Source organism: Callithrix jacchus, chromosome 1 (assembly GCF_049354715.1).
Source record: "Callithrix jacchus isolate 240 chromosome 1, calJac240_pri, whole genome shotgun sequence".
Classification (NCBI taxonomy): Eukaryota; Metazoa; Chordata; class Mammalia; order Primates; family Cebidae; genus Callithrix; species Callithrix jacchus.
Window position 1 is genome coordinate 123,345,001 of NC_133502.1, and position 12,110 is coordinate 123,357,110.

Genomic DNA, 12,110 nt, shown 5'->3' on the forward strand with positions numbered 1-12,110 from the left:
ATTGCTGTAATTAAACATTTTCCCTGTAACTTTTGAGCTGACACCTTATTAAGCATTTCATAGCTCATATTTTTGAGTAATATTTAAAAAAAAAGTCAGACATATATTCTAAACCTGTGCTATAGGTGCTATGGTTTAGATAGTAATTAAAAGCTGTAATTGCAGGAAAATTTTACTTTTTAAAACCTTTTTGCATATAACTACACACTATGCATGCACCCTCAATGAGATCCAATTAGTTACAAAAAATTTGCATTTTAGTTAGTGTGGGATAACAAGACTATAGGGGGGCACAATGCAATTCCACCAGCAGAGTAAAAAAATGTGTTCTTTCTTGTTAGCTCTGTAAGCAATAATTCCCACAACCATTTAAAATGTTACTGGTCTTTTCAATACTTGAGTATTACGGTGGGTTTGGGTTTTTCCCTCAATTTTCTTTTTTAAAAAATTTTATGTTGGTGTACACAGGTCAGCCACAGTGAATACATTAAAAATGCAAGTGAGCAAAGAATTTTGTTTTGCATGTATGTTTCTGGGATGTTCCCTTTGAGGGGAAGGAGATATTGCATACTTTTTCTTCTTTCTACTTAAATTCTTTAAAAGCACATTGCTAAAATAAGTTCTGTAACTGAGGGCAAAAAAAACCTCACTGAGTTCTATGTAAATATATATGATTTTATGATAAAAGCATACATTTACTGCACTGAGAATGTACTCTAGGATTTTTTTGTCTCCAACAATGTAAATCCTGCACAAATATAAAATAAATGTATAGTTTATGTATACAATTTAACAAGCATCTCTATAACTTCTGCTGGTTCACAGAACAATACCTGTAATTCCCTGGGTTCAGTTCAGCAACTGTTAACAGATTCCATAATCTGTAATATGGTCTGCCTTTGCTCTTCTTTTATTCACTATTCATTTTCAAGGCTTGGTTAAGTACAGAGCTGGGTTAAAGATCAGTGGTTTTTCATGTGACACATGCTGGTATTCATTTAATGGCTTGTCAAGACAAAACTGTCCCTGTTCTTGCCAAAATAATAAAAATGACGCTCCACATCGCATGACAATCAGCACTTCCTTATGGCGAAACAACTCGAGCTTTTGTAATTCACTTATTTTATAATAAAAAAAAATGTTAAAAACTGGCTACCCAATCTTATATATGAAAATCAGGTTGCCATTCTTGAAGAGTTTTAAAACGTTTTGCCCTCTCCTAATTCTAGAGCAACATGTAAACTAGTTTCTAATCAAATCAGACTTTACCATATAAAAATAATGCTGAAGCTACAAATTCATATGGCATTAAGGTATATAACTTAATATATGCAAATTATGCAGAAGCAGCAGGCTGGACTCAGTCACAGAGGTGGGGGAACCAATTGAGGAAATGTCATTTTTCTTGAGAACAAAGTATGGGACTTGCTTTGCAACATCTGTTGGGCTGTGTGAAATGTTAACAGATGTCTTAAGTGAAAAAAGGAAAAAGAAGTAATAAAGGAAACCTCTTCTGAACAGATAATCCACCCAAATTTCCATATTCCTGACGAAAAAAGTTGACAGCAACCTTTTTCCCTTGTGAAACCTGCCATCCTTATTTTATTGTGTAAAGTTTCATTTTCTATGTGAAGGGGAAAATTTTTTGACTCACCGTTAAGAAATGAATAGAAAAGAAGTAAGACAATAATTTCAACTCAGGATTTCCCTTTGTAAAAAATTACACTATAATCTAAGCTCCCTGTTATCCCTTGAAATATGTAAACAGATGTAAAGATAGTAAAAAGTTCACCCCCTACCTGAAAAAAAACCACACACACACACATATGAAATATTACTCTACTATGCTTATATTAACTCTACTGGCATGAAGTGGGGAGGAGGAGGAAGAGTAAAGAGGAGCTTAAAAGATAAAGTTCTGATATTGAGTCATCTCTACTGATAAAGGTACTCATCTTCACAATTAAGATTCACCTATCATTAGCCAGGCCTGGTGTCAGATGCCTGTAATCCCAGCTACTCAGGAGGCTGAGGCAGGAGAATCACTTGAACTTGGGAGGTGGCAGTTGCAGTGAGTCAAGATCGTACCACTGCACTCCAGAGCCTGGGCAACAAGGGTGAAACTCCATCACAAAAAAAAAAAATTAAAAAGATTCACCCATGATTTACACTTAAGTCTTTGCACTCTCCAACTGGCTCCTAATTTCCTTTCGTTATCATCCTTATAAAGAGGATGTAAATTAGCTTGATATTCATGAAAAATTTTGAAGTATACTAGTTGGATCCCTGTATTTAAACTTTAAGGAACCTAGACAACTACCTTCCTAGTTAACAATTCTCTTTTGTGTTTCACTTTACATATGATCTAGCCAAGCCTAAATGTAGTAGGCTTTAATTCCAATTAACATGTTGATGCATGCATGCCAACTACTGAATCTAACCTCATGCCTATCTGTGAATGAATGAACTATACACCTATCTGCTTCTATACGTCTTCTTCTTTGGGAACACCTATATTCTATTGCTTATTCTCTTAAAAACCTGGGACATGAATTTGGGTTAACCGCTTAAAGATGAACTCATTCAAAATGCACTTAAGGGTCTTTACAGACTCAAATAAGGAAAGAAAAAACGTGTGTCATCTCTGATTGCCAGGCTCAATCACTGGCTCCTCTGTGTTAGAATTATGCATGTTACTTTGTAACTATACCTTCTCCAGATGGTTCTGGCCACCTTGACTGGGCATTTTAACATATAGAAGGCTTCATCAGAACAGCTGAAAGATTTGATGGGGCAAGGTCATGGTCCAAGTTGCAAATAAGAGAAGCAGGCATGCCTTCAGTTTTCAGTTGGTTTGGTTTGTTCCAAAGTACTGTGAGTACTAGATGGTCCAATGTTTACTCACAAGAACACGATATCCGAGCACGTGACAAAAATGAAAAACCACTCACCTATATGGAGGGAGAAAGCTTGTGTACTGAAGACTTCATTACATGCCCTTAGACCAAGAGAGGAAAATAGGCCTTCTAACATAAGGTTGGAGGAGGACACAGGGTCAAATCACTTTAAACAGTGGCACAAACATCCCTCATAACTAAATGTTATCTAAAAGCTTCAACCTTCTCAGCAAAAGGGAGAAACTGCTCTGGTTGACACGTGTGTCTGTACCAAGTAAAACAATCAATATAATACAGTATCTGCTGACAGCCTAATCAGGGGCTCAGTTTCATAGAAACACATAGAGGAAATATCCAAAAGCCATAATCCCCTTGATGCACTACAAAAATTTAAAAATAAAAGGATTTGAGTAGGGTATGGTAGATGAAGTAGTTTACAAAATGCTAGGGAATGATGATCCTTAGACTCAAGATATTTGCAGATATAAAAGCAGCTGAGGTCAGCATGAATCTTGTGCCTACAAAAGGTCAAACATTTTGCCTACCTTGTTTTGGTTTAAAAAAAGAAAAGTGACTTTTATTAATCTTCTCTCAAGTGCAAACATAACAGTGGCTTCTTTCTATTAAACCTGTATTCAATGTTTTATGAGAAAATCCAGAAGTAAAGAACCAGCGATGGCTTTACTTAAATGAATTAAAAACAAACAAACAAACAAAACAGGCTGGGGGCACACACAATGGGAAATTTCTTTCACATGAACATGAAAGTTGCAAGAATTATAAAGGTAATGTTAATTCATTTTTTGTTTTTGTTTTTTGAGACAGGATCTCACTCTGTCTTCCAGGCTGAAGTACAGTGGCGTGATCTCAGGTAACTGAAAGCTGTGCCTCCTGGGTTCAAGCGATTCTCCTGCCTCAGCCTCCCAAATAGCTAGGATTCCAGGCGCCTGCCACCAAGCCCAGCTAATTTTTGTATTTCTGGTAAAGACGGGATTTCTCCATTTTAGCCAGGCTGGTCTCGAACTCCTGGCCTCAAGTGATCCATCTGCCTTGACCTCCCAAAATGTTGAGATTATAGGCATGAGCCACCACACCCAGCAAAGGTAATGTTAATTTCTTTATTTACTTCCTTCTACAGTCTGTGGACCAAGAAGCTTGCAGTCCCATTAAAGATATCATAATAATGGTTTAAATTACTGTCAGAAAAGAAGATTGAGATTTACCAACATCCAAGAAAATTATGTTGCAGGCCGGGCATGGTGGCTCACACCTGTAATCCCAGCACTTTGGGAGGCTGAGGCAGGCGGACCACTTGAGGTTAGGAGTTCAAGACCGGCCTGGCCAACACGGCAAAATCCCATCCCTATTAAAAATTTAAAAAAAATTAGCGGGCTTTGTGGCACATGCCTATAATCACAGCTACTCAGGAGGCTGAGGCAGGAGAATCACTTGAACCCAGGAGGCAGAGCTTGCAGGGACCCAAGATTATACCACTGCACTCTATTCCGTCTCAAAAAAGAAAAAGAAAATCATGTTGCAAGGCAGAGCTCAGTACCTCATGAAATTATTGAAAAAAACTCAACACTGCCTTTAGAATGATTACAGAGAAGGCTGGGTGTGGTGGCTCATGCCTATAATCCCAGCACTTTTGGGAGGCTGAGACGGGCAGATCACCTGATGTTGGGAATTCAAGATCAGCCTGACCAACATGAAGAAACCCTGTCTCTACTAAAAATACAAAAAACTAGCTGGGCATGATGGTGCATGCCTGTAATCCCAGCTATTCAGGAGGCTGAGGTAGGAGAATTGCTTGAACCTGGGAGGTGGAGGTTGCGGTGAGCTGAGATTGTGCTTTTGCACTCCAGCCTAAGCAAAAAGAGTGAAACTCTTTCTCAAGAAAAAAAAAAGAATTATCACAGGAAAAAAACCCAACAACACTGAAAATGATACTCCCTCATATGCAATTTACAAACCTAAAAAATCAACTTAAAAAATAAAATCCCCATATACTTAAAGTTTCAAAAATTTTTATAAAACCAGAGACTATTTTTTATTTTTTAAGAGATAGGATCTTACTCTGTCACCCAGGCTAGAGTGCAGTGCACAATCGTAGCTCACTGTAACCTCAAACTCCTGGTTTAAAGCAACTTTCCCACCTCAGCCACCACACCTAGCTTTTTCTTTTTAAGATGGGGTCTCACTATGTTTCTTAGGCAAGTCTAGGAACTTCTACCCTCGAGCAATCTACTGGTCTTGGTAGAAACTATTTACATACATATATATTTAAATTGAAAAATGTTGAAACAAAGCAAATGTTGATGAACTTTAGAGATTGTTTTCAAAATTAAGAAACCCAAAAGATGCCAGAAACCTATTAACAGCAAGTTAAAAATAGGAAGACTGAACCATTAGCTTTGAAGACCTACATAGTGACTGCCTTTGGTGTAGAACAGTGGCTGGGCAAAGGGACACTTATGGGGTTCAGGTAATGTTATGTATCTCCATCTAGTAGGTGGTCCTGGGTACATTCACTTTGTAAAATTTATCAGGCTGTACACATATTTCTGCACTTTTCTGTAAGTATGTTAAACTTCAGTTTTAAAAGTTTACTACTCACACTATTAATACAGTACTATTATTAAAAATAGTGGTAACAATAAACTACCCTAGAACAGTATGAAAGAAAGAAGAGAAAAAGGAAAAGAGAAATAAGTGCAGGTAGGGAGAGAACCAATAGAAGACAGATACTTTATCACATTCAAAATAATTCAAATAACCATCATCAAATCTACTACTTTCAATGATTTCTTCAGAGGCAAAAAGTATCAGGAAGCAAGTCAATATCTGAGTTTCACAGAATGAAGATGAGTATGAAAGACAGTAAAAGACTGGCGGGAAGAATAGGTGAGAGATATATCTTAACTAGGTAGACAAAGCATGCGAGTATGTCCAAGTAACTTAAAAGGAAAAAAAAATCAACATACCTCTATTTGAGATGTATCAACCCCACAACATGGGACCTTGAAATATGCTGGCCAGTCTTGCTCACTAAGCCTGTCCTCTGATTTGTAATTAAGGCTATGTGGAGGTGGGGTGGGCCCAAGGTGTGCCTATTGAGAGATTGGGAAAGGAAATTACATATGCCCAGATAATATTACTTAAAATCACTGAGTACATCAAAACTTTTAAGAAATTGCAAATGTAATACACCTATGACCAACAAAACACATTTTTAACAGTTAACAGTTTCTAAGGCTGACAATAGCCAACAGCTAAGTAAACTTTGATAAGAACTAAAGTAACAAAGTAGAAATAACTGAATATTTTGCTAATTGTTAATGAATACACTTTTGTCCTGCCTAGCTCAATTTCTTACTCCCTTTTCTACCTTTTTTTTTTCTTTTTTTTTTTTTTTTGAGACGAAGTCTTGGTCTGTCACCAGGCTGGAGTGCAGTGGCACAATCTTGGCTCACTGAAACCTCCACCTCCTGGATTCAAGCGATTCTTCCACGTCAGCCTCCCGAGTAGCTGGGACCACAGGTGTGTGCCACCCCGCCCGACTAGCGCCTGGCCTTCTACCTCTTAATATGACACTTTTATCTGCTGTTAGGGAATACTAATCAAGCCACCCACCCCTTGCCAAGTACAAGAAGCTGTGGAGAACACAAAAGTTAAGACATACTCCTTCCTCACAAGTTTACAGTCTAATATAGGAGATAAGCTGTGAACAAAACAACCTTAACAAAAACAGAATGAAAGAGGAAACAGTAGCAGAATTCTGAACAACTTAAGAGCTCCCTTCCAGGCAGTGTGGTTTTTAACAACAACAAAAAAATACGGCTTTTATGCAGAGGCAGTTTTTGCTCTAGCACTGAGCGTTGATTATATTCCTAGAGAAGTAACACAGTTTGACAGGAACATAAGGGAAGATATCACATAGAAGAACAATGAACAAAATGGCTGCGGTGGTTGATAGGAACTATTCTTTTTTTTGTTTGTTAATTGTATTTTAGGTTTTGGGGTACATGTGCAGAACATGCAAGATAGTTGCATAGGTACACATGTGGCTGTGTGATTTGCTGCCTTCCTCCCCTTCACCCAAATCTGGCATTTCTCCCCATGCTCTCTCTCCCCAACTCCCCCCCCGCACTGTCCCTCCCCTATTTCCCCCAACAGATGCCAGTGTGTAGTGGTCCCCTCCCTGTGTCCATGTGCTCTCATTGTTCATCACCCGCCTATGAGTGAGAACATGCAGTATTTCATTTTCTGTTCTTGTGTCAGTTTGCTGAGAATGATGTTCTCCAGGTTCATCCATGTCCCTACAAAGGACACAAACTCATCGTTTTTGATGGCTGCATAATATTCCATGGTATATATGTGCCACATTTTCCCAGTCCAGTCTATCATCGATGGGCATTTGGGTTGGTTCCAGGTCTTTGCTATTGTAAACAGTGCTGCAATGAACATTTGTGTGCATATGTCCTTATAGTAGAACAATTTATAGTCCTTTGGATATGTACCCAGTAATGGGATTGCTGGGTCAAATGGAATTTCTATTTCTAGGTCCTTGAGGAATCGCCACACTGTCTTCCACAATGGTTGAACTAATTTATACTCCCACTAGCAGTGTAAAAGTGTTCGATAGGAACTATTCTAAAAGTAAGGGCCCAATACCCCGCAATAAACAGTTGCTATTTAGCCTGTTATCCACCAACAGGCAAAACTACCAAAAGCTTCTCAACAGCCAGGTCTGATCATTATTTTACTCCAAGAAGATTTATCTGGCAACAGTGTAACAGATGGACTGACATGTGAAAACACAAAAGCAGGGTCCAATTAGGAAGATATTAAAATAGGCTAGGCACAGTGGCTCAACCCTGTAATCCCAACACTTTGGGAGGCTGAGGCAGGCAGATCATCTGAGGTAAATAGTTCAAGGCCATCCTGGCCAAAACGGTGAAACCCCGTCTCTAATAAAAATACAAAAAAATTACCCAGGCATAGTGGTGCATGCCTAGTTGTCCCAGCTATTCGGGAGGCTGAGACAGGAGAATCGCTTGAACCCAGAAGACAGAGGTTGCAGTGAGCAAAGATTGTGCCATTGTACTCCAGACTTGGAAGAAGAATGAAATTCTGTCTAAATAAAGAAATAAACAAACAAACTGGGTAAATTACTGGCAATAGAGCTGTAGGGGAAAAAAGGACACAATACAAAAGATACTGTGAAGATAAAATATAAAATCAAGGGGACCAGAATGACTTAATAAATGAGAAGTGTCAACAAAATTCTAACAGTCTGAGCCTAGGAAAATGGCAGCATTATCAACAGAAATGGGGATGCACTGGTGTGTGAGAATATATAGCAAGCTCAGTATGCAGGAACAGCGAGCAGATCATGCAGATGACCAGGCAATTAGAAATGTCAGAAAACTGATTAATACTGAAGTTACCAGATCCAGCAGCCATCGACACAGACCTACTCCAAGAGATAAAACAAGTGGCCAAGGTTAGAATCTCAGGGGATACCCATGGTTATCAGGAGAAAAGACAGAAGAAACAGTATTAACAGGAGCACTGTGACTATCCAATGTTCCACATGACAAGGGAAAACAGTTGACAGAAAATAGTATGCTTGAGAGTTTTAAATAATCTAAAACAACAAGACAATATTAGGGTGCAGTAAAACAAAATGAAATAGTAAGTAGAAGCAAATTCAGTAGGAACAAACAAAAAGGCATGGGAATAATAAATACCAAAATCAAAATAGTGCTTAAGGATGGAAAATGGGGAAAGGTGATTGGGGAGATTGACAGTGACTGACACAGTTTAATTTAAATAGTAACCCTAGTCTTCAAATGTGTTTGTACATTATTAGTTCCTGAACTCAGCTCAGTGGGTGTTCAGTATACCATTCTTCATGTATATTTGTGGCTGAAATATTTTATTAGGCTTTGTGCCTTAAGAGAGAATGTCTTTGTAAACTGATAGATATCCAGAATCCATATTGCAAAGGCGTTAAGAAGTAAGCAAATTGTGAAGACAAAGAGACAGAAAAGATAAAACATTCTTTGGAGAAATTCTGCAAAGAAAACAAGTAAGAGAAACGTGGTCTGAAAACGTAAGAGGACCTCGGACAGGTTATGTTCATAAGTTGGCAGTTTGTTTTTCACTACAGGGAAAAAAAGAGACTATCACAGGCAAAGGGGATGAAGCCAGCAGAGAAAAGGATATTGAAGATCTAAGCCAGAGGGAAAATGGTATGAAAGGGTCCAAGGAGAGAATATGATCAAGAGCACAAATGAAAAGGGTGCCCCTGGAGGGAGAGGGGGGAAACCTTTTTTTCCCTCAGAAACCAGTTAAGAAATACAGAAAAAAAATCTGTGGTTAAGAAATACATATATTAAAACCGATCATGTTAGAAAGCCAATTTATTACCAATCTCCTCCACTATACTGTACACTTCTTAAAAGGAACAGAATTTATCTTTGCGAATTCAGGGTCTAACAGGGTGCTCAATAAACGACAGCTACATGAACAAAATGATCATCTCAGAAAAGTAAAGATGGGGCTATCTACTAAGAGAGACCTGATAGGAAGGAATCGAGGAATACCAGATGGAAGAAAAGGTTGGGTCCAACTAGAAAGGGTAAAAATGAAACTCTGCTGTAACCCCAGCACTTTGGGAGGCTGAGGCAGGTGGACCACTTGAGGTCAGGAGTTTGAGACCAGCCTGATCAACAAGGAGAAACACCATTTCTACTAAAAATACAAAATTAGCTGGGTTTGGTGGTACATGCCTGTAATCCTAACTACTCAGGAGGCTGAGGCAGGAGAATTGCTTGAACCTGGGAAGCAGAGGTCGTGGTGAGCGAGATTGCACCACTGTAACCCAGCCTGGGCAACAAGAGTGAAATTCTGTAGAAAGAAAGAAAAGGAAGGAAGGAAGGGAGGAAGGAGAAAAGAAAGAAACTCTGAACCAGTAAGAAATGAGTAACAGAAATGGCAAACAGCAGAACTTAGCCTAGGTTCCCACAAAGTGTCAAAGTGTGAGAAATAATAAACAAGCTGACTAGGTCCAAGAGAGTATAGCTCAGAGTTCCCAGTTTGGGAAGTAAAATACTTAGAACCAGCAAAGAGTTTTCAATACAAAGAGAAAAATGCCTTGTTCTAAAATATACACCATGCCAGGTGCAGTGGCTCATGCCAGTAATCCCAGCAATCTGGGAGGCCAAGGCAGGCGGATCACCTGAGGTCAGGAGTTCAAGACCAGCCTGTCCAACATGGTGGTAAAACCCCGTCTCTACCAAAAATACAAAAATTAGCCAGGTATGTTAGTACACACCTGTAGTTCCAGCTACTTGGGCGGCTGAGGCACAAGAATCGCTTAAACCCGGGAGGTGAAGGTTGCAGTGAGTCGAGATCACACCACTGCACTCCAGCCTGGGTGACAGAGTGAGACTCCATCTCAAAAACAAACAAACAAACAAAAAACACATATATATTTGATGGGCAATCATATGTTATAAATCATTGCCATATGCAGCATTCTCATAGTATGTAGTTCTTATAAAGAAAATAAAACACTGAGAATTGATTTTGGATGAAATTACTTCATTTTTATGTAGGTTTTCCCCAATTCTAAGTGTTTAGTATGTAGAGTTTTTCTAATGTCTTTGACTTTATTTCTGACTAGGAAATTCCCCAAAGCCAATAAAAATCGAAATACTTTATGCTATGTCACCTATGTGATTTGAACAAAGGCATCAGAGATATGGAATAATTTCACTTCATTAATAAACATAAGACAAAGTTGAAGAGAGCCAAGTTCCATTCCTTATTGCCCGACTCCTGTCTCCAGAACTGCAATTGTGGTCCAAAGTCACACCAGCTCTCTGCCCAATTAGCAAGGTCTGCATTAGCAGAACTCAGCACTCCTAGTCCAGAATCCTAGAGAGCAGGGAAATGATGGGTTCCATCACCTGGCCAACATCAGCAACTGCCAGAGTCACCTTAGGGAAAGAGACAAAGACATTCATCTATTGTACTGGCAGCCCCTACAGCCTGCCTTCCTAACAGAGTCCTTTCTGTGAAGACCAATATCTAAGTGACCTGTCATAGAGCTTTATAAAGCAGCATTAATACTGTGGGCCAAAATGAGATTGATCTTTGAGCTTCGTGGTCTCCTGTTGTCAACAGTGCATTATAAAACCAATACTAAATACTTTATAAACAGGTCTCCCCACAGTATATTAGAAAAACAGTGCATATTTCATGCCCCATAGTTAGGTAGCCACATATCCATCAGACTAATAAATTATTTATTAGGTACTCAGAAGTGCAATAAGAGTCAATAAACTAACTTCTAGATACTTAAAAACTACTATTTCACTGGAAATTGTACCTGAATGAGAAAGAAAACTGTCTCACTAACTGAATGGGGGAGGGAAATATCTGAGCTTCCTCAAGTGTACTGTTAGAAGGAAGCATGGGCCACATGAGTGAGAAACGACAAAATCCCCACATGCTGAAAAAGAGTCCTAGTTATTAAATTACAAAGAAGCGTCATCCAACCCCATGCTCATTTCTTTTCTCTTGTGTATAGATTCCTCTGGTTCTACCATACTTGGAGACAGCTCAGGGAAATAAAAATTGGTGGAAACATTTCTCACACACCCTGAGTCAGGCCAGATGACAACCACCAATAATGGTTTGCATTTGACATCTCCAAAGAAACTACACAATGACTTGATTGTATAAGCTTTCTGCTGCATGCATAGCATAGAATTTCGAATTTATGAATCTAAGGTTTAGAGCAGACTTCTTTTTTCCGTATTTGGTTAAAGCTCCCAAGCCTATAGACATCCTGTAGGATAGTCCCTGGTGCTCTGTCCAACATTATAAGGCATCTCTTTCCTGGTTCTACCCCTCTGAAAGAGGACCTTCCATTCTAGAATGTATTCCAGCCCTTCAAGAAGGAATTTCTTCAGCAAGGAGTTATTTCTCAAACTATCAGAGGCGTGGACCTTTGTGTAGTATTGTGGGTGTCATGGTTTCACATGTTGGCCACATTAATACCGGAGAGCAAGCATCTGTAACCCACAGCTGTGTGCTCCAGCCCCAAAGCACCCGCAGGGCTGATGCCAATGCAAACCACTCTTCCCATCCCACATCTGAACCACACTGGTTTTCTTCAGGAGCCAGAGGCTGAGATAC

The 12,110-nt window shown here is 39.1% G+C and overlaps 1 protein-coding gene across 20 annotated transcripts in view; it reads right to left on the reverse strand.

Annotated features, from left to right (window-relative positions):
• BNC2 (basonuclin zinc finger protein 2) overlaps positions 1-12,110 on the reverse strand; it is a 455,794-nt gene that overhangs the window by 314,571 nt on the left and 129,113 nt on the right. For 9 of the 20 annotated variants that reach the window (XM_078369621.1, XM_078369614.1, XM_078369600.1 and 6 more), the window contains exon 2: positions 5,882-6,007. The exons of 3 other annotated variants lie outside the window; for them this stretch is intronic. In XM_078369621.1, coding sequence (XP_078225747.1) covers positions 5,882-6,007 — 126 coding nt within the window. Of the gene's footprint in view, positions 1-5,881; positions 6,008-7,891; positions 8,050-12,110 lie in introns of those variants that run through there. 8 more of the 20 variants (XM_078369593.1, XM_078369659.1, XM_054256339.2 and 5 more) reach the window with 4 other exon arrangements.